Raw genomic sequence first — 20,527 nt, 5'->3', positions numbered from 1 at the left:
CACAACTTTAGGATGCAGGTTTAAAATTAACCAACCTCAAGCAAGACTGGCAATTAGAATAACCTTCCCACCATCACAACACTTGTGCATATGTGGATACATGGAACAGATACTTGGAACAGTTTCCCTAGAAAAGATGTTAGTACTGTGTTAATTTAACTTCTCAAAAGGAGCTGGGTACATATCTGGTTGTAAGCTAGATAGATTGTAATGAAAAGTGTAGTTTGAGATGATCAGACACTATCTGGGACATGGGCACCGATATTACTGGTAGGGCAGGTTGTCTATGAAAAACTTCAGGCCAGGGTTGAAGAGTGAAAGCATTGGGTATGAATGACTATTGCAAAGCACCACTTGACAATCATCAGAGATAGAAACATAGAAAATAGGAGCAGGAGTAGGCCATTCGGCCCTTCGAGCCTGCTCCACCATTCGTTATGATCATGGCTGATCATCCAACTCAGTATCCTGTTCCCGCTTTCGCCCCATACCCTTTGATCCCTTTAGACCTAAGAGCTATATCTAACTCCTGAAAACATACAATATTTTGGCCTCAACTACTTTCTGTGGTAGCCAATTCCACAGGCTCACCACTCCGGGTAAAGAAATTTCTCCTCATCTCAATCCTGAAAGGTTTACCCCATATCCTTAGACTCTGACCCCTGGTTCTGGACTTCCCCACCATCGGGAACATACTTCCTGCATCTAACCTGTCAAGTCCTGTTAGAATTTTATAGGTTTCTATGAGATCCCCCCTCACTCTTCTGAACTCCAGGAAATGTAATCCTAACCGACTCAATCTCTCCTCATACGTCAGTCCCACCATCCCAGGAATCAGTCTGGTAAACCTTCGCTGCACTCCCTCTATAGCAAGAACATCCTTCCTCAGATAAGGAGACCAAAACTCCACACAATATTCCAGGTGTGGCCTCACCAAGGCCCTATATAATTGCAGCAAGACATCCCTGCTCCTGTACTCGAATCCTCTCGCTATGAAGACCAACATACCATTTGCCTTTTTTACCGCCTGTTGCAGCCGCATGCCTACCTTCAGCGACTGGTGTACGAGATCACCCAGGTCTCGCTGCATATTCCTCCCTCTCAGTTTATAGCCGTTCAGGTAATAATCTGCCTTCCTGTTTTTGCTACCAAAGTGGATAACCTCACATTTATCCACATTATACTGCATCTGCCATGCATTAGCCCACTCACATGTCCAAATCACCCTGAAGTCTCTGTGCATCCTCCTCGCAACTCACCCTCCTACCCAGTTTTCTGTCGTCTGCAAATTTGGAGATATTACATTTAGTTCCCTCATCTAAATCATTAATGTATATTGTGAATAGCTGGGGTCCTAGCGCCGATCCCTGCAGTACCCCACTAGTCACTGCCTGCCATTCGGGAAAAGAACCATTTATCCCTACTCTTTGTTTCCTGTCCGCCAACCAATTTTCTATCCATCGCAATACACTATTCCCAATCCCATGCGCTTTAATTTTACATGCTAATCTCTTGTGTGGGACTTGGTCGAAAACCTTCTGAAAGTCCAAATAAACCACATCCACTGGCTCCCCCTCATCAACTCTACTCGTTACATCCTCGAATAATTCTAGTAGATCTGTCAAGCCTGATTTCCCTTTCGTAAATCCATGCTGACACTGCCTGATTCTACCACTGTTCTCTAAGTGCTCTGCTATAAAATCTTTGATAATGGACTCTAGAATTTTCCCCACTACTGACGTCAGGCTGACTGGTCTACAATTTCTCTCTACCTCCCTTTTTAAATAGTTGGGTTACATTAGCTACCCTCCAGTCTGTAGGAACTGTTGCAGAGTCTATAGAATCTTGGAAGATGACCACCAATGCATCCACTATTTCTAGGGGCACTTCCTTAAGTACTCTGGGATGCATACCATCAGGCCCTGGGGATTTATCGGCCTTCAATCCCATCAATTTCCCCAACACTATTTATCTACTCATACTGATTTATTTCAGTTCCTCTCTCTCACTAAGCCCTGTGTCCCCCAACATTTCTGGTATGATATTTGTGTCCTCCTTTATGAAGACAGAACCAAAGTATGCATTTAGTTGGTCAGCCATTTCTTTATTCCCCAGATTAAATTCCCCTGTTTCTGACTGTAAGAGACCTACATTTGTCTTCACCAATCTTTTTCTCTTCACATACCTATAGAAACTTTTACAGTCAGTTTTTATGTTCCCCGCAAGCTTGCTCTCGTACTCTATTTTCCCCTTCTTAATCGATCCCTTGGGCCTCCTTTGCTGAATTCTAAACTGCTCCCAATCCTCAGGTCTGTTGTTTTTCCTGGCAAATTTATATGCCTCTTCTTTGGATCTAATGCTATCTCTATTTTCCCTTGTAAGCCATGGTTTGGCTATCTTTCCCGTTTTACTTTTGCACCAGATGGGGTAAACAATTGTTGCAGTTCATCCATGCGCTCTTTAAATGTTTGCCATTGCCTATCCACCGTCATCCCTTTAAGTAATGTTTCCCAATCCATCATGGCCACATACGCCTCATACCTTTGCAGTTTCCTTTACTAAGATTCAGGACCCTTGTCTCAGAATCAACTACGTCATTCTTCATCTTGATGAAGAATTCTATCATATTATGGTTGCTCGTCCCCAAGGGATCTCGCACCACTAGATTGTCAATTATTCCTCTCTCATTACACAATACCCAGTCTAGGATGGCCTGTTCTCTAGTTGGTTCCTCAATGTATTGGTCCAGAAAACCATCCCGTATCCACTCCAAGAATTCCTCCTCTCCTCCGGTATTGTGACTAATTTGATTTGCCCAATCTATATGCAGATGTTCCTTTATCGCATGCATCTCTAATTTCCTGTTTAATGCCATTCCCAACCTCATCACTACAGTTTGGGGGTCCATATACAACCCGCACTAATGTTTTTTGATCCTTAGTGTTTCTCAGCTCTACCCATACAGATTCCACATCATCAGAGCTAATACCTTTCCTCACTATTGCGTTAATTTCCTTTTTAACCCGCAGTGCAACTCCACCGCCTTTTGCTTTTTGTCTGTCCTTCCTAAATACTGAATATCCCTGGATGTTCATTTCCCATCCCTGGTCACCTTGCAGCCCTGCCTTAAGGCATGTATTTTTAACATTACTTGTCTCCTTCCCACTATCTTTCGCCGTGGCCCTGTTTGATTCTGGCCCTTGATTTCTTTGCCTATCACTTTTCTTATTCCCCTTACTGTCTTTTGTTCTTGTCTTTGATCCCCCCCTCCTCTGATTCCTTGCAAAGGTTCCCATCCCCCTGTCATTTTAGTTTAAACCCTCCCCAACCACTCTAGCAAATACTCCCCCTAGGACATCAGTCTCGGTCCTGCCCAGGTGTAATGCGTCCAGTTTGTACTGGTCCCACCTCCCCCAGAACCGGTCCCAATGCCCCAGGAATCTAAAACCCTCCCCCTCACACCATCTCTTCAGCCACATATTCATCCGATTCTTGTTTCTTTCTTTTGGGCCTCCTTATCTCGAGAGACAATGGATACACGCCTGGAGGTGGTCAGTGGTTTGTGAAGCAGCGCCTGGAGTGGCTATAAAGGCCAATTCTAGAGTGACAGGCTTTTCCACAGGTGCTGCAGAGAAATTTGTTTGTCGGGGCTGTTGCACAGTTGGCTCTCCCCTTGCGCCTCTGTCTTTTTTCCTGCCAACTACTAAGTCTCTTCGACTCGCCACATTTTAGCCCTGTCTTTGCCAGCGTTCGCCAGAGCTGGCGGGCAGCCATAAAGACGGGGCTAAAATGTGGCGAGTCGAAGAGATTCATCCGATATATCCTGTTATTTCTACTCTGACTAGCACGTGGCACTGGTAGCAATCCTGAGATCACTATCTTTGAGGTCCTACTTTTCAACTTACTTCCTAGCTCCCTATATTCTGCTTTTAGGACCTCATCTTTTTTTTTTTACCTATGTCATTTGTACCAATGTGTGCCACGACCACTGGCTGTTCACCCTCCCCCTTCAGAATGTCCTGTAACTGCTCCGAGGCATCCTTGACCATAGCACCAGGGAGGCAACATACCATCCTGGAGTCTCTTTTTGCGGCCACAGAAACTCCTATCTATTCCCTTTACAATTGAATCCCCTATAACTATTGCATTCCCACACTTTTTACTCCTCCTCTGTAGCAGAGCCAACCATGGTGCAATGAATTGGACTGTTGCTGCTTTCCCCTGAGAGGCCATTCCCCCCCAACAGTATCCAAAGCAGTATACCTGTTTTGCAGGGGAATAGCCACAGGAAATGTCTGAACTGCCTACCTTGTCCTCTTGCTCTACCTGGTGGTCACCCATTCCCCTCCTGCCTGTGGGGTCTGAGCCTGCGGTGTGACTACCTCTCTATATGTGCTATCCACAATATTCTCCACCTCATGGATGCTCCAGTGTGCAGATATTGATATAGACTTCTCCTCTGAGACTAAATTAAGTCAAATCCATGATTACATATTGTATATGGTTTGTGGAACATGTGTCCGAATGAACCTTTTCTCATTCCATGTTTTCTTCTGTTCTTGAACCTTTATTGTAAAGAAATTTATTTATGCTGCTTTTAAAAAAACAACTTAAGTTGCAGTGTTAAGTTTTTATTTAAGTCAGACTTATTGATAGGCCAAAACCAGATGAGTGGTAACTATCACGTGATGTGGCTTATTAAGGTTTTCAGTGAATTTCATTGGCAGCAAAGTAAATCTCAGACCTAGAGCCATGGTTCCACTTCTGTCATACCCCTATCCTGGTTTCCAAATCTGGCAGAAGGTGGCTGTCCTGTCCAGTAGGACAAATGATCTGTATTAGAATAAAATGTTACTGTACTTGAAATCTTGCTCTGTAAACACCTTGTGTAATAAATCCAAAGTTGGATCCTATTATTGTACTCAACATTGCTTGTGGGCGGTGGAGTAGATAAAGCTTCAAACAGTGTGGGCTCTCCACCCACAGCAGCACAAATTTGAAGCTGAGCCTGGACCTCAAGGTTGAACTTAACTTGTCCTGTTGAACAAATTTCTCTAATAAGTGCCAGTTGCTGCTATGTGTATTCAAGATGACACCAGCTGTGACACGAGTGGGGGAATACAGGGATTAATGCATAAAAGCTCATCTCCTTTCAGTCAGTCAGAACTGCAATGAAGTCCAAGGTCTACAGGACTATGATATCCTCACTGCTGAAGGAGAATGTGTACTAGCCGGTGGAGGGCCCATAAAACATTGTTTTATTTTCTGGTTATAGCTTCAATTTTTTTTTAACTGGTTTACTTCTGACTAGTATTTCAAAGCTCCCATTTTCCCACTTATAGAGAAGCCTGAATATTGGGATTTAATGTGGCAATGGCAGGTTGTTCTGGTGCTGCTTTTTTTCTGTGGTGTCTGCCTCAAAATAGTTGCCTTTCTGATTCCGAAGGGACATTTTTAATCACTATACATATGCATGCATAAAACTGCTACGTGACAGCTTCTGACATATTGTCCGTTCAGATGGTTATGCTGAAGGACACTGGAAATGTATTTTAAATAATTGTACAGTGGTGGTAAAATCCATTTTGGACCTAGTTAGATTTTTTTTTAAAGGTCTTTGCAATTCTATTTTTATCTAGAAATTAGTGCTAAATACCATGATCAGCATTTATTGCAACATTTTGCATACTGTCCAATACGGAAGATATTTGTGAATGTGTTTTGTATGTTATACCTGTATATTTGAAATTATTCACATTTTCTTCCCTCTCCTCAGCTGTATAGATTCATGGTTTGAAGTGAACAGATCATGTCCGGAACATCCTTCAGACTGACCTCTCTTGGCCTGCAGCTGCTTACAGCCTTCTGTTAAAGGTAAGAAGACAGACTTGTAAATTGAACTATGGTGCACTGTAGTGACATGTCAAAAAAACTTTTCAGTTTGCCAGTATTTTGCCCAAAGAGTCCCAGTCACTATGCGAAGACACTTTTCTGAAGGTGAAGTTAGAGCAGGCTTGGGAAGTGCTGGTCTGTATTGTGTCTTAGATTAGTTGTGATGAGCAGTGGAAAACACAGTTCATCCTTGCCAACAGTGCAACATATCAACAAATGAATACTGGGTTCCTGTATTTTCTTTACGCCAGTGGTTTTCAAACTTTTTCTTGTGGGAAAGCACTGCTAGGGACCCTTAGCTTCCAAATGACCATGTCAGTACCCAGAAGGTGTTCTCTCATACTGAGCTTATGTCACCATGGGACTCATAGGGCTGGATATTGTGCAGCCAGCAGGGCTCCCAATGCCAGGCTAAAAAGACAATGGGAACCCCACCTCGACTGTTTGGGGAACCCCAGCAGCATTTACTGGTGTTCGGGCAATTAACTGCCTAGCACAGGGTCCCTGTCCCTTTAAGACAGGGTTCCCACTTACAAGAGCTGCCGGCCAGTCAGAGGATCAGCACCTCAGCAATCCCAGCAGTGCCACTGGGAGCAGTGGCCACTACTGGAACTGCAATAGGCAGTTAAAGAGGAGCAGCTGTGGAGCGTGGACCACTCAGGCAGGCCCTGGCAAGGTGGGGGTGGTGGGGAGGGGGCAGCAAGGGTGATGTGTTAGTGAGTTAGTAGGGGGTGGGTAACGGGAGAAGGGTGGCCTTTGCCACATTACCCACGGAGGCGGCCCCCCCCCCCCCCCACCCAAACTTGCAGGGGAGGCCGCCTTGAGTTACTGGGTGACCTCCCCATGTGGCAGAGGCCCCCCCACCCACTGCTGGTATTTAACTGGCCAATTAAGGGCCTCAGTTGGCCTCTGGGTGAGAAGTCAATTGTCGGCCTTCCCCCACTACAGACTAAATTGTAAGATGTTGGGAAAACGCAGGGCACTCTGCCCTTCACCTCTATTCCTGTTCCTGGGGGGCCCTTAAAATTCAGCTCCTAGTCTTTAAGACAAATATAAAAGTGCCAGGGCCGCCTGGCAGACTTGCCAAAAATAGGTCTTCCCCTGTAGCCAGTCTTGACATGTACCTACTTTTGCATTTATCTTGCAGTCAGCCAGGTAAGACCTGAATTCGGGATACCCATAGTACTATCAGTCTTGCACACGTAAAAGTGCCTATTATCATCAAGAGAAAACTATTAATATACACAGTAACAGATACAGACAGGCTTTAAACTAAATAGTGGGGGGAAGGAATCACATGAGGGAAGATATGGTAAATTAAAAGCAATAAAGCAAGGTAGCAATAAGGGTAATAATCAGAGTGTGACAGAACGTTCAAACTTAAGAGTGAGTCAGCAGATTAAGGCCAGAGTTTGCAAAAATAATAAAAAGACAGAACCTAAGGCTCTGTATCTGAATGCGTGTAGCAATAAGTATTATCTGATAGCCATTACAGAGATATGGCTGAAAGGTGACCAAGGCTGGGACCTGAATATTAAGGGTAAATTCACATTTCGGAAGGATGGGAAGCCAGGAAACAGTGGTGGGGTAGCTCTGTTAATTAAGGATGACAGTACATACTGAGAGATCACCTTACTTCTAAAGATCAAGATGTAGAATCAGTTTGAGTAGAGATAAGAAATAGCAAAGGAAAGAAATCACTGGTGGGAGTAGTTTATTGGCCCCCCCTAACAATAGCCACACTGTAGGACAGAGTATGCAGGAAGTAATAATGGGAGCTTGGGTAAGAAAGGTACCACAACAATCATGGGTGATTTTCATCTACGTATAGATTGGGTGAATCAGATTGGCAAAGGTAGCCTGGAAGGTGAGTTCATAGAGTGTATTTAGGACAATTTCTAAGAGCAGCACATTCTAGAGTCAACCAGAGTGCAAGTTATTCTAGACCTGGGAATGTTCATTGAGACAGGATTAATTAAAGACTCATAGTAAAGGAGCCAAAACATGTTTTCAAGAAGGAGTTAGATATAGCTCTTGGGGTCTAGTGTTCTAAATTTAAATAAGGGGTATGAAGATAGAGCTGGCTAAAGTGAACTGGGAAATTAGGTTAAAGGGTATGACAGTAGAGATGCAGTGGCAGACATTTAAGGAGATATTTCATAACTCTCAGCAAAGAAAGACTAGGATAAGGATGCACCATTCATGGCTAACTAAGGAAGTTGAGGATAGTTTCATAGAGTTTCATAGAGAGATACAGCATTGAAACAGGCCCTTCAGCCCACCGAGTCTGTGCCGACCATTTATACTAATCCTACATTAATCCCATATTCCCAACCACATCCCCACAATTCTCCTACCACCTACCTACACCAGGGGCAATTTACAATGGCCAATTTACCTATCAACCTGCAAGACTTTGGCTGTGGGAGGAAACCGGAGTGCCCGGCGGAAACCCACGCGGTCACGGGGAGAACTTGCAAACTCCACGCAGGCAGTAGCCAGAACTGAACCGAGGTCGCTGAAGCTGTGAGGCTGCGGTGCTAACCACCGTGCCGCCCCTAGTAAGGAGGACTTTGCAGGGTCGACAGCGCTGGGTTTGCCGTTATCGTTTTCCAGTGCCTAGGTTGATGCCGGGTGGTCCATCCGGTTTCATTCTGTTTTATTGACTTTATAGCGTTTAGATATAACTCAGTGGCTTGCTAAGCCATTTCAGAGGATAGTAAAGAGTCAACCACATTGCTGTGGGTATAGTATCAAAGAAAAACGTACAATTCTGCCAAAGATTACTGCTAGGTCAGAAGATTGGACAGAATTTAAAAACCAGCAAAGAATGACAAAAAAATGGAGGGAGAAATTAGAGTATGAGAGAAAGCTAGCTAAAATATAAAAACAGATAGTAAGAGTTTCTACAAGTATTTAAAAAGGAAAAGAGTAACTAAAATGAGTGTTGGTCCTCTAGGGAGTGAGTCTGGGGAATTAATAATGGAAATAAGGAAATGCGTTAAACAGATATTTTGTGTCTGTCTTCACTGTAGAAGGCACAAATACCATCCCAGAAATACTTGTAAATCAAGAGGTGAAAGGGAGGGAGGAATTTAAAACAATTACAATCACCAGGGAAACTATTAGAATTAAGGCGGACAAGACCCCAGGACCTGATGGCCTGCATCCTAGGGTCTTAAAAGAAATGGCTGCTGAAATAGTTGATGCATTGGTTATAATTTTCCAAAATTCCCTAGATTCTGGAAAGATCTCATCAGATTAGGAAATAGCTAATGTAACTCCTCTATTCAAGAAAGGAGGGAGACCGAAAGCAGGAAACTACAGGCCAGTTAGCCTAACATCTGTCATAGTGAAAATGCTGGAATCTATTATTAAGGAGGTTATAGCAGGGCACTTAAAAATCTTAATGCGATCAGGCAGCATCAACGTGGTTTTATGAAAAAGAAATAGTGTTTGACTAATTTATTAGACTTCTTTGAGGAAGTAACAAGCAACATAGATCAAGAGGAACCTGTAGAGGTGATGTACTTATATTTCCTAAAGGCATTTGATAAGATGCCACATCAAAGGTTACTAAAAATAAGAGCTCATGGTGTAGGGGGTAACATATTAGCATGGATAGAGGATTGGTTAGCTAACGGGAAGCAGAGAGTTGGGATGAAAGGGTTATTTTCAGGTTGGCAAGCTGTGGAGTGCCACAGGGATCAGTGCTGGGGTCTCAACTATTTACAATCTATATCAATGATTTGGATGAAGGGACCAAATGTCTGGTTGCTAAATTTGCTGATGACACAAAGTTAGGTCGGAGAGTAAGTTGTGAAGAGGACATAAGGAGACTGCAAAGCGATATTGATAGGTTAAGTGAGCAGATAGGGTATTAGATGGGAAAATGTGAACTTGTCCACTTTGGCAGGAAGAATAGAAAAACAGTATCTTATTTAAATGGAAAGAGAATGCAGAACTCGTTAGTACAGCGGGATCTGGGTGCCATGGTACACAATTCACCAAAAGCTAGAATGCAGGCACAGCAAGTGATTAGGAAGGCAAATGGAATGTTGTCGTCTATTGCAAGGGGAATAGAATATAAAAGTAGGTGTACAGGGCCTTAGACTGCATTTAGAGTACTGTGTACAGTTTTGGTCTCCTTACTTAAGAAACGATTCAATTGCATTAGAAGTAATTCAGAGAAGGTTCACTCGATTGATTCTTGGATGAAGGGGTTATCTTATGAAGAAAGGTTGGGCTTGTATCCATTGGAGTTTAGAAGAATGAGAGGTGATCTTATTGAAATATATAAGATCCTGAGGGGACTTGACAGGGTGGATGCTGAGAGGATGTTTCCCCTAATGGGAGAGACTATAACTAGGGGACAAAGTTTAAAAATAAGGGCCAGGATTTTGTGAAGCCCCCTGAGGTTGGATGGGGGGTGGGCGGGAAACAGAGTGGAGGGCCAGTCCCCAGCGATCTTCTCGGGGGAGGGATAGGTCGACGGTGGCCTTCCTACCCACAGACTAATTGAGGCCCTTAAGTGGCCATTTAAAGGCCAATTAAGTGCCCTTTCCTGCCGCCACTGGAATCTTTAGCAGTGTCGGGGGATGCCTTGTAAAATGAGGCACCCTCCCTGCATGCTTGTGGGGGGTGGGGGGCCCTCCGTCGGCAGTTTGTGACCCACGGAGGACCCCCCCAAGAACAACTTTACCTCCCGGGACCCCCCCACCCCCACCCCTACCCCCTGGAATGCACGACCACCCCCACACCCTCGCCGGGGCCTTCCAGTCTACTCCCGGCGACCCTGCCTCTGTTCTGGGGTTCCACTGCAGGGCCTGTGTTCAAGGCCTCTGCAGTACTGGCAGAAGCCATTGCTCCTGGTGGCATTGCCAATACTGCTGACCTGCTGGCCCTCTGATTAGCCAGCAGCTCTTGGAGGCGGGATCCTTTTTGGCCCTGCGCCGGGAGCCCCACCTCCAGCACAATATCCAGCCCGAGGGGTCTCCCATTTAAGACAGAGATGAGGAGAAATTTTTTCTGAGGGTCGTTAGTCTGTGAAATTCTCTTCCCCAGAGAGCAGTGGAGGCTGGGTCATTGACTATTTTTAAGGCTGAGCTAGATAGGTTCTTGATTGACGAGGAAGTCAAAGGTTATAGCGGTTAGACTGGAAAGCAGAGTTGAGGTCACAAGCAGATCATGCATGATCTTATCAAATGGCGGACCAGGCTTGAGAGGTTAAATGGCCTACTACTCCTAATTTGTATGTTCGTTTGTAACATGCTAGTGAGAAGACAAAATACTGATATCTGATGTGCAGTATGTCTGGCTGTAGACCAACACAAATCTGGTTACCTCAAAGGCCTTCTTTTAAAGACCTATGTTTTGCATGTTTATGATGTGTTGTCACTCAAATTGGTTTAATGTCATTGAACTCTGCTGTGGGAGGCAACCCTGTAGTACGGAGTCCAAGAAAATGGTGTTGCATTAATCAGCGCTTGCAATCTAGTTTAATAACTTCAGTCTGAGAAATTATGCTCAAAGTAAAGAATATTGCAACAGACTTATATTAAAACTTTTAGAAGGCAGCATACCTTATGTAAACTGAAACTTAACTGTGTGTATTAATAATGCTTGTACCTTGCAGTGAAATGTGAGGTGAGCACAGTGACTTGCAAACACTTGGCTCATTTTTTTTTTACTTCTAAGATCTATTGGACATCCAGCCTCAATGAAAGTCCCATGTCTCCAGTGGTTGTAGTGCTACACATTAAATGCTGGCACTGTGGCTTTTGGTAGCCCAGCACCAAAAATGCAGCAGTGTAGCCAGTTGGAGGCTTGTATCAAGAATCCTGTAAACAGTCTCCAAAAGGTGGTTTTGCATCTTATTGCACTGGCAGTATTGCTGCAGGTACAAAATCCACCTTTACGTTTTAGAACAAAAACTTAAGAAGCTCTCCTGTACTGTGTTTCAGAGTCTGGTCATTGAAAAGACCCAAGTATCTTGCTAGCTTTCGGTCTGTCAGCAGAAGAGGTAGTGTTTTCTGAGCCCTTTACGTATCTAAGCACGCCTGCATGGAGCTGACCCATCACGTATTCCACAGGGATCAAAGGAAACAATGCAGCTACAGCATAAAAACAAAAAAACTACAAATGCTGGAAAGCTGAAATAAAAACAGAAAATGCTGGTAAAACACAACAGGCCAGCCAACATCTGTAAAGAAAAGCGGCCGGTTCTGACATGTTCGATAGACACTTTTGTAAAGTTGGAGGGGATCGAATTAAATGATCAGCAGACATCTTAATAGTAAAAAAAATTCAGATGATGTAAAAGACTGTCAGTGAACTGATGCAAAGATGTAAGGACAAAAGACTATACAAATAGTGGGGGGTTGGAACACTGAAGAGAAATCCAAGCAAACAGAAAAGTGCAAGAAAATAAGGAAAATAAACACAAAATCAAGCTGCAAATGCAGCAGATATGACTGCATCCCCTGTCCCCTGGTCAGTGACAGACTTACTTTCTGCTGTGAAGAAAATAACGGATGTAGCAACAATCTGTGCTCAGATGAGTAACCTGCAGATTGTCCAGAAAAAAAATTGGATACTGTTCTTGAAAGGTACATTGAGCTTCATTGGAGCAGTGTGGGAGACCAAGGGCAGAGAGGTCAGAATGGGTGGGAGAATTAATGTGCTGAGACACAGGAAAGTTGCACTTATGGTCAGAACATAGGAACAGAGGAAACAGGAGCAGAAATTAGAGGAGGTAGATGTGAATTACTGTCTCACATAGCAGGAGTGTTTGGCATCTTGGATAACAGTGTGGAAAGAGGTGTACTGGTATGTATTGCAACTGTAAATCTCATCACTTTTTAAAATTCTATTTATTGGCCCGGATGTTGTGGTAAATTGTAAATCAGGTAGCAACTTCCGGCGACTGCTCAAGTGCAGTTAAATGCAGAAATCAAGAAGTTGCTGTTCAAGCTGTCCTGCTCCTCCAGAAATGCAAGAATGGTAACTAGCCAAGAGACTTGGTAGTGAGATACATCCAACAGCATGACATTGCTGTATTTACATGATCTATACCCACTAAACTCGCCAGAAAAAGTTGGAGCTTGTCTATTCCAATGTAAGTAAATCTTTAATGAGAAGTCTTAATTACTGCCAAACAACCCCTCTCGCACTGAAAATTAACTTTTAAAAGTGTGAAGCCTCATTGGTTCAAATTTTAATATTTGTTGGCAATTTTGTTTTCTTTCTGTCTCTTATCTGCCTCCCACTTAATCCAGTCTTTCTTTCTGTCTCCTTATTTTGCTTTCTGTCCCTGATTTGACATTGAATTCAGTATTCTAACTGACAGTTTCTGGTTGAGACTCTGCTCTGATCATTAATGATTTTTCAATCTAATTGGTTAAGGAGATATGCAGTTTGCTGCAGTGTTCATACAATTTCGAAATGCCCTATAGAGGACACTGCCATTTTGGCTCTCTAAATCACAGTACGTTCCAGTGCTAAGTTCCAAAGAAAGTCTGTGGGAAAGTGTAACGTATGGCTGGCGCCATTGAGAGCAAAATCCAGCCCAATATGTTTTGAGTGCATTTATATGATTTGGGATTACGTTTGAGGTGAGGGGGTCCCCTCCCTGATCCTTGTGACAGGTGTGGGTGCATCCAATGGTGGGCTGGGTAGAAAGTAAGCTTTGTATATTGTTCCTCTTGGCCTATCAACAGTGCTAGAATGGTACTTTACTTTTCCACAAAGTGATCCTCACCTCCCGTCAGCTGCTGGGTTTCCTGAGGCCTAGGAAACCTGGAAAGCCAGGGTTAAACTTTGAAGAGAGGTTAAATTTGAGGCATGCATCTTCATTATAATATTTAAATGGCCAACCTGCCTTGCTCCCTGTCCCACCTCCGTTAAAACAGGAAGTGGGCAAGTTGGAGGCAGGCTGGAATTTTTAACATCCCACACAGCCCCAGCCCACTCATTTTTGTGGTTAAAATTACTCCCTAGATGTTAGAAATAGTCTGATAACTTCACCATGACTCTGAAACAAAATGAGCACTGGTTTGTATCCTGACAACGTAATTAAGATGACCAAAAGCTGGGATGGGGGTCAGTCAGGGGAGAGAGCCAAAAGGGATATCTGACTCTCAAGTATATCTAAACAGATTTTAAATAGATTTTTTTGCAATGTTTCTGCAATAGCTCTTTATTTTGGGCTCTTTTGGTGATTTATAATGCCATAACTACCTATTTCTACAATTTTTATCAGCAGGGAAATTAGTTTTGTATCATCAATGTGTGTTGAAAATCAATGTAACAACACTTGATGAAACAAATCACAATGAATCATCAACCCTGAATGTTTGCTGCAGGGTCAGAAACTCATGGTTTTTTGTAGTATTCAGTGGGTTTCAACAGTTACTGGCCTGCTTTTCGGATTGCTTGATATAAATTCCTTGCATAGATTACACTAGTGTCAGCTGGCTCTATATGGTTTAATGAGGGCAAAAGAGACGTACACGGCAACATACCCTCTAACTTTTTTTCATAGGTGCACAGGCCCTTTAAAAGCTTTTTGCACTGCCACACACTAACTTAAAGGGGTTGACTTGTGCACGGCCTGTGCGGGAACTTTCTGGTTGCTGCACTGCCGCACGGCTTAGAGTGAACATTGGTACATGGTGTATGGAGTAACATTTGTTATCTTACTAATTAAGAAGACACTAATGGGAATTAGTTACAATTTATATCTTGTAGAATGTATTTGCTCACAGTCTATTCGTATCTGGTTAGAACTCTGCTAAAGGAGATTATCTACTTGATGTAAATCCTGTCGAGATTGCATGTGGAACTCTGTGAATTACTAATAGAAAACCAATATTGATTGATTAAAAGCACATGGGTGATTACAGTACTGCAGTATTTAACATATTTATAAATCTTGTGTCATATCCTCCCACTCCATTGTCTTTGTATCCCCATTTATTTCTCCTTTGCTTTTGCTGGCCATTTTGAAATGATTCTCCACCACTGTTTCTTTCAAACTCAGCTAGTTGAAAAGAACTCGGCTATGCTATTTGATACAGCAGGTTGAATATGCTACTTGAGGCGAGGGCAGGATCTCACTTACAGGTTTGAATCTACTATCCTGCATATACTGATTCTGAATTTAAATGCTGCCATCTTGAGTTGGCACTAAGCAGATAACAGCTACTTTGCTAGTGGAGGACATGCAAACATTGGAAGGTTCACTCTTGGCCTCACACTTAACACCTTGTAGTTAGTTTGAGATCTGGGAGTGGGTCAGCAACCCATCCTCTCAACTTGGGAAACTCAATATAGGAAAAGGCTAGAAAACAAGGTTTAAGAGGAGGAAATCTCACTATACAAAGAAACCACAACATTCTTTAAGTGTGTACTTCTGTTGAATTTTTCAATGCAGTTAACTTTGGGAGGAGTTGACTAAAGGAAATTGTTGAGTCTCATTCTGTATTTCCCTAGATTGTGATTTAAATCTTTTAACAAAATATTTTTGTGTTCCCCTACAGTTTTGGATTTATTCTCATATATACCCATTATCCTGTCCTCATTAAGCTCTTTAGGATGCAACAAATTTGGATTCAGCTCTCATTTTTTAAATCCTCTCACACTCACCCTATCTGGCAAATCTCATGCTAGCCCATACTCTCCATTCTCCAGGTCTGAATTCTTGGTTGCTTCACACTCCATCTGCTTTCAGTCACTATATCCCCACCCACTGGAATTCTCTTTCAAAGCTTCTTCAGTTTGCTGTCTTCAAAAGTCATCTTGATATTCTTTTTCCTAATGTGTCTCCCCTTAATATTACTCCCTAAATTCCTTCATTTTCTTTTCAGCATCTCCACTCTCCCTCTGTAAAGAGACATTCTTCTAAGAAGAGTGCTCTACAAATGTTAGAAGCAGAATGTATTTTTCCTGTGCACTCAATGAAACTATTGAAAAATGGGAAACGTTGCAGTACTCATGCTATTTTTGCTAAATAAATCCTGTCTGTCAGGTGATTGGTAAGTAGTTATTAATTATCCATATGTAATTTACATTACAAAACAATATAAAATTTGCAGTCAGTCAAGCATGAAAGGCTTGTTACCAAATAATTTTTTAAAATTTGCAATAAAAAAACAAATTGCAGAGTATGTCAGACAGTACCTGAAGGAGAAAGACAAGTTAATGTCTCAGGCTGCGCTGTTTGGAGGAACTTGCCGTGCAAAATCCCATAGAAAATCTGTGGGTAAGTGTAACAAATGGCTGGTGGCGTTTGTCATTTGGAGCAAAACCTGGTCTAGTGGCGCTGGTGGTCTGGGTATGGTATGATTTATTGCTTCGGTTTTCCATGTCCCAACTTGGTGGAACTAATAAATATGTTTGCCAATATCCCTGCCCAAAATCCAAGAGTACATTGACCTGTTAATACTAACTAAGCAAGAAGCAGCAACATCTGGAACGCACTACCTGAGAGTTTGGTAGAAGCAGATACAATCAGTGCCTTCAAAAGGGAATTAGATAAGCACCTGAAGAGAGAAAATTTGCAGGGTTAAAGGGAAAGGGCAGGGCGCAGGACTAGCTGGGTTGCTCTTGCAGAGAGCCGGAATTGACCCAAAGCCAAATGGCCTCCTTCTGTGCTGTAACCATTCTATGATCTGGCTTTCAAGAGCACATTCAATGTTTAATGAGGGTCAAAGAACAAGCTTTATCCCACTTAAAAGTGGAAAGAGAGCAGCCATTATTAAGGGAACAGTGAGATTACTGGCAAAAATTGAAAAGAACAAACTAATTTCCAATAAAATAATTTCAGAAGTTGGAAACAGGATGGACGAGTACACACCCTGATTCTTTAAATTGAGTGCTGAGAAAACTGCCAATAAAATCATATGAAATGGTACATTATGATGAATTGCTTGCAATCTTTGGATATACAGAGAATCTTATTCGTAACTTTGCCATTCCGCCTACCATTTTTTAGTAATCATCTATCTTCATCTAACGTTTTGTGTTGGAAATGAACAGTACTGACTAGACTGTAATGGAGTTTATGGTGGCGCTAGTACCAGTATTACTAGTAACAATAAAAAAAATTGATTTCGCAAGGCAGGTATAAATCTAGGTTATTTTACTTATTCTGTCAGTGTTGCAGACAACAAAATATAGTTTCAGCACATTTAGGTGAGCATCTAGTGACAGCTAAGAAATGGACATAGAGACTGAGCAGCACCGTATAATCACAAAGCGTTTTTACATTGGCTGTTAGATTCGCTGCTTCCGATTTGCCGCTATGCTCACTGAGGCGTTATCCAACTGGAGCACCATCAAAATAGAGATTACGCTGTCTACAACGAGATTGTCAAACTAAACAGCAAAGTGTACTGTCTACATCATCAATCTCGTAGCTGCAGGAAAATCTGGGCCAATATATTGGCTAAAGGACCAACGATCTCCTATGTTATTGTGCCTTTAGCAGCCTGATCATAATATACTAAAACATTTTTTTTTGAGTTAAGCAACAGGCAGGCGAAATGATAATTTGTTAAAAGGAAATGTTGCATTTTGAATTTTTATAAGCCATGTTAGAGAAAACGAGCAGCAAAATGTCTGAGAAGAAGTTCAATAGTCTTATGTAGGTCACAGTTTCTGGGTAGTAAATAGCAGACTTTGACTTTCTTGTTTTTTTTTCTCCTACAGGGCGCTTTGCTCATTTTGGCTAAACCCTTACCTGGAGGTTAAGAATCCAATATACTCGAAGTTTACCTTAAAACTGACATTCCAGCAACCAGTTTTGAACAAGAAAAACAAAACACCAAACAAAATTTCTGCATCCCAAACTTGGATAAAGAAGGAAGTATGGTGGTAGATCGATCGATCACGACAGCCCAAAATAATGGAACGACTATACGACTGATTCTATTTGAAAAGACGGTACAGAATAAAAAGGGGAAAAGGACTAGCCAAACAGAGCACGACTGCTTTTTGGGTTTGAGAGTGCTGTGCAAAAGCCTTGTCTCTGGGATGTGACTCCAAGGTGGCAACCGCAACCGGTTATAAAAACAAAGGAGAGTGGAATTTCACGTGTGTTGACCAAGTTCTGAAAATGCCAGAATGTAAAGCGTTGAGTGTCCGTGGGCTTGTAGTTGTGTCCATGATGTGTTTACACAATGTCCAGTGTAGCCAGCGTGTACTTGCTGATGTGTATACAAACACGAGCACTCTCCTGGTTTTTTCCATCCCACTTTGTGACAGATGTTGCCAAAAGTTTAACAAAAAAAAAAAGACCTCCCTCTTGTACCGAAAGGATCTGCTCCATGTCGACAACTTTCAGCCAGAAGAGCGCTCTGCACTAACATTTAAACGTGGAATCCTGTCTTCTCGAGCTATTCAGCTCCGTGCTACAAAATGACACAGGCATCCTAAAGAGACAGTTAAAATCTCTTTTTTTTTTCCCCTCCACCCAAGGCCCTTGTGGAATTTTAATGGCTGCAATTTCCTCTAGAGACTAGTGAATCTGTCCTGCTGTTAAAGATATCAATTTTATTCCAGCTTGTTGTGTAGCCTGAATGTTCAGGCTGGTGTATTTCTAACAGCTGGAGAAAGATATTCCCTTTTGTTTGTTGAGGTGTTTTAATATGGTGTACTATCACGATGTTCAATAAACTATTGAATGAGCATTTACATTAATTTGTGCTAGATAAACCGAAACTGAGTAAAGATTTCCCTTTTCTAATTTTATTTTGACAGAAATGTCTTCACACATGAAAAATACAGCATGTTGTAAAGATTTTTTACTACTTTGGTTGAAGTAGGCTTCTAGTAAGTCTCAGGAAATGCAATGGGCCTGAACATGACCCAGATGTGGGTAGTTTTCCACTTTCTTTAGGGACTGCAATTATATTGGAAGGCCCGTTTATAGCATCAAGGACTCTGTAACATTTGCCTAGAGCTATGGACTGTTGCTGCTATTCAGTGATGTGTTTACAGTCACTGCAAGTTGACAGAAGTAACTTAAACCAGGAGTCATAGCACTGTGCTCTCTGGTCATCCAGAACTCCCAAGCAGAGCCAGTACACTGATCCCCGCAAACATTGGGATGAACCTGAATTTGCTAGGTACAGGCAGTCAGTATATTAGGGAGTTAATTCCCTGCTGCAGCATTTACTAGTGAATTAAAAAACTAGTGTTTTATTGTTGATAAACAATCAGATAAATAAAGAGACCAGAGATGAAGTTTTACTAGGAAGGAAATGGTTACATTTGAAAAATGAGTGCTCAGAAGGAAAATGAGGACCACGCACACCAGCATTTATATTAAAAATGGTGTTCGCTAATGGATTTTGCAATCAAAACAAAATTGCACTAGTGGTCAAAAAAAACATTTGAAACCATGCTGCTAGCAGTTTTGGGTATTTCAAGTTACTGCATGACGGGTATCGAGTTTGAGTGTAAGATATATTACTGCGAGAAAATTGTGCTTTTCCCAGAAATGTGAGTAGGCCTAGCACTTCCTGGAACTGTGTACAGTCATTGTGAAATTAATGTTTTGATGTGGTGGGTTACGGGCTTTCCCATGTGTACAGCAATTGACTTGCATAGCAGGATGGTGTTGCTGCTGTTTTTACTGTGTGTTTTGTTCTAGCCTCAGCTTTATATTTCCCTTCTACTTCTGTAATGATTTCACTGTATGCTCTGTTTCTTTAAATGACTTGGCCAGAGGTCACATTGATAAGGTCCTCGTAAGGTAATGTTATGGATTTGAAGATGATCAGAGAGACAGTGAAGCAAGAATTTACTCTTTTTCAAAATAAAACCTTGGGTTTAAAAATGTTGCACGATACACGGCACATTCATATTGACTTAAAGTAATGCACTTTTTGTTTTCTGTGTATGTTTTTTTTAGTTTACTGGATGCTTTTGCATTGCTTTAATCCGATACAGATTCTCACCTGAGTGGTCGGTCCTCTTTTTCAAGATGAACGTTGTGAAAAGTAAATCAAAATCTAAGCTTATTTACTTAATTTTGGATGCCCCTTGTGTCATTTTTACTTACTCTGATCTACCCTGTCATAGTGCCTTGAGTTTAAACCATTTTTGATGCTCTCATTGAGCTAACTAGTTTCCAGCCTGTTTTTTGGTAGTTCTGATGAATCTGAGTGAATTAACAGTATTTTAAATGTGGTTGGTCCCTACTATATTTTCTTCTTTCTTAGCAAATCCCATATCAAGTTCGTCTTTCCAAAGAAAGGAAATGTGTGAAGGAAATATGGAGCCAAGTATCTAAATTAAAATTGCATCTATTCTTTGTTCCCCATCCTCATACAATTCTGTCGCATTTCTCCTCTATAGTTGAGCAACTGACCTATGACAAATGTGTGACTGCTGTCTCTTATTCAACGGGTACAACTGGTTTGTGGCACTATCCAGTTTGAACCTTGTCTAGTTGCAACTGTGTGAGCTATTTGACTGCTTGTGTCAACCACAGATGCCACCCAGTGACTCAGTATTAAGCAACCCAATTAAACAAAAATCATATTTACAAAAGCAGACTGTTACTAGTATCAACATTCTTACATAAATGTAACACATGCAATTTTAAAATGGAAATTAAAAGTAGAAAATG

The 20,527-nt window shown here is 42.0% G+C and overlaps 1 protein-coding gene across 1 annotated transcript in view; it reads left to right on the top strand.

The window, feature by feature from the left end:
• Positions 1-18,579, top strand: part of znrf1 (zinc and ring finger 1) — a 290,054-nt gene extending 271,475 nt beyond the window's left edge. The window contains exons 4-5 of the mRNA XM_068049616.1: positions 5,777-5,874; positions 17,602-18,579. Of these exons, the coding sequence (XP_067905717.1) occupies positions 5,777-5,834 (58 nt within the window). The 3' untranslated portion in view covers positions 5,835-5,874; positions 17,602-18,579. The remainder of the gene's footprint in view (positions 1-5,776; positions 5,875-17,601) is intronic.
• The last annotated feature ends 1,948 nt before the right edge of the window (positions 18,580-20,527 follow it).

This window comes from Heterodontus francisci, chromosome 17 (assembly GCF_036365525.1).
Source record: "Heterodontus francisci isolate sHetFra1 chromosome 17, sHetFra1.hap1, whole genome shotgun sequence".
NCBI lineage: Eukaryota > Metazoa > Chordata > Chondrichthyes > Heterodontiformes > Heterodontidae > Heterodontus > Heterodontus francisci.
The sequence above is the reverse complement of the archived record's forward strand: the minus strand, read 5'-3'. Positions and strand labels throughout refer to the sequence as shown.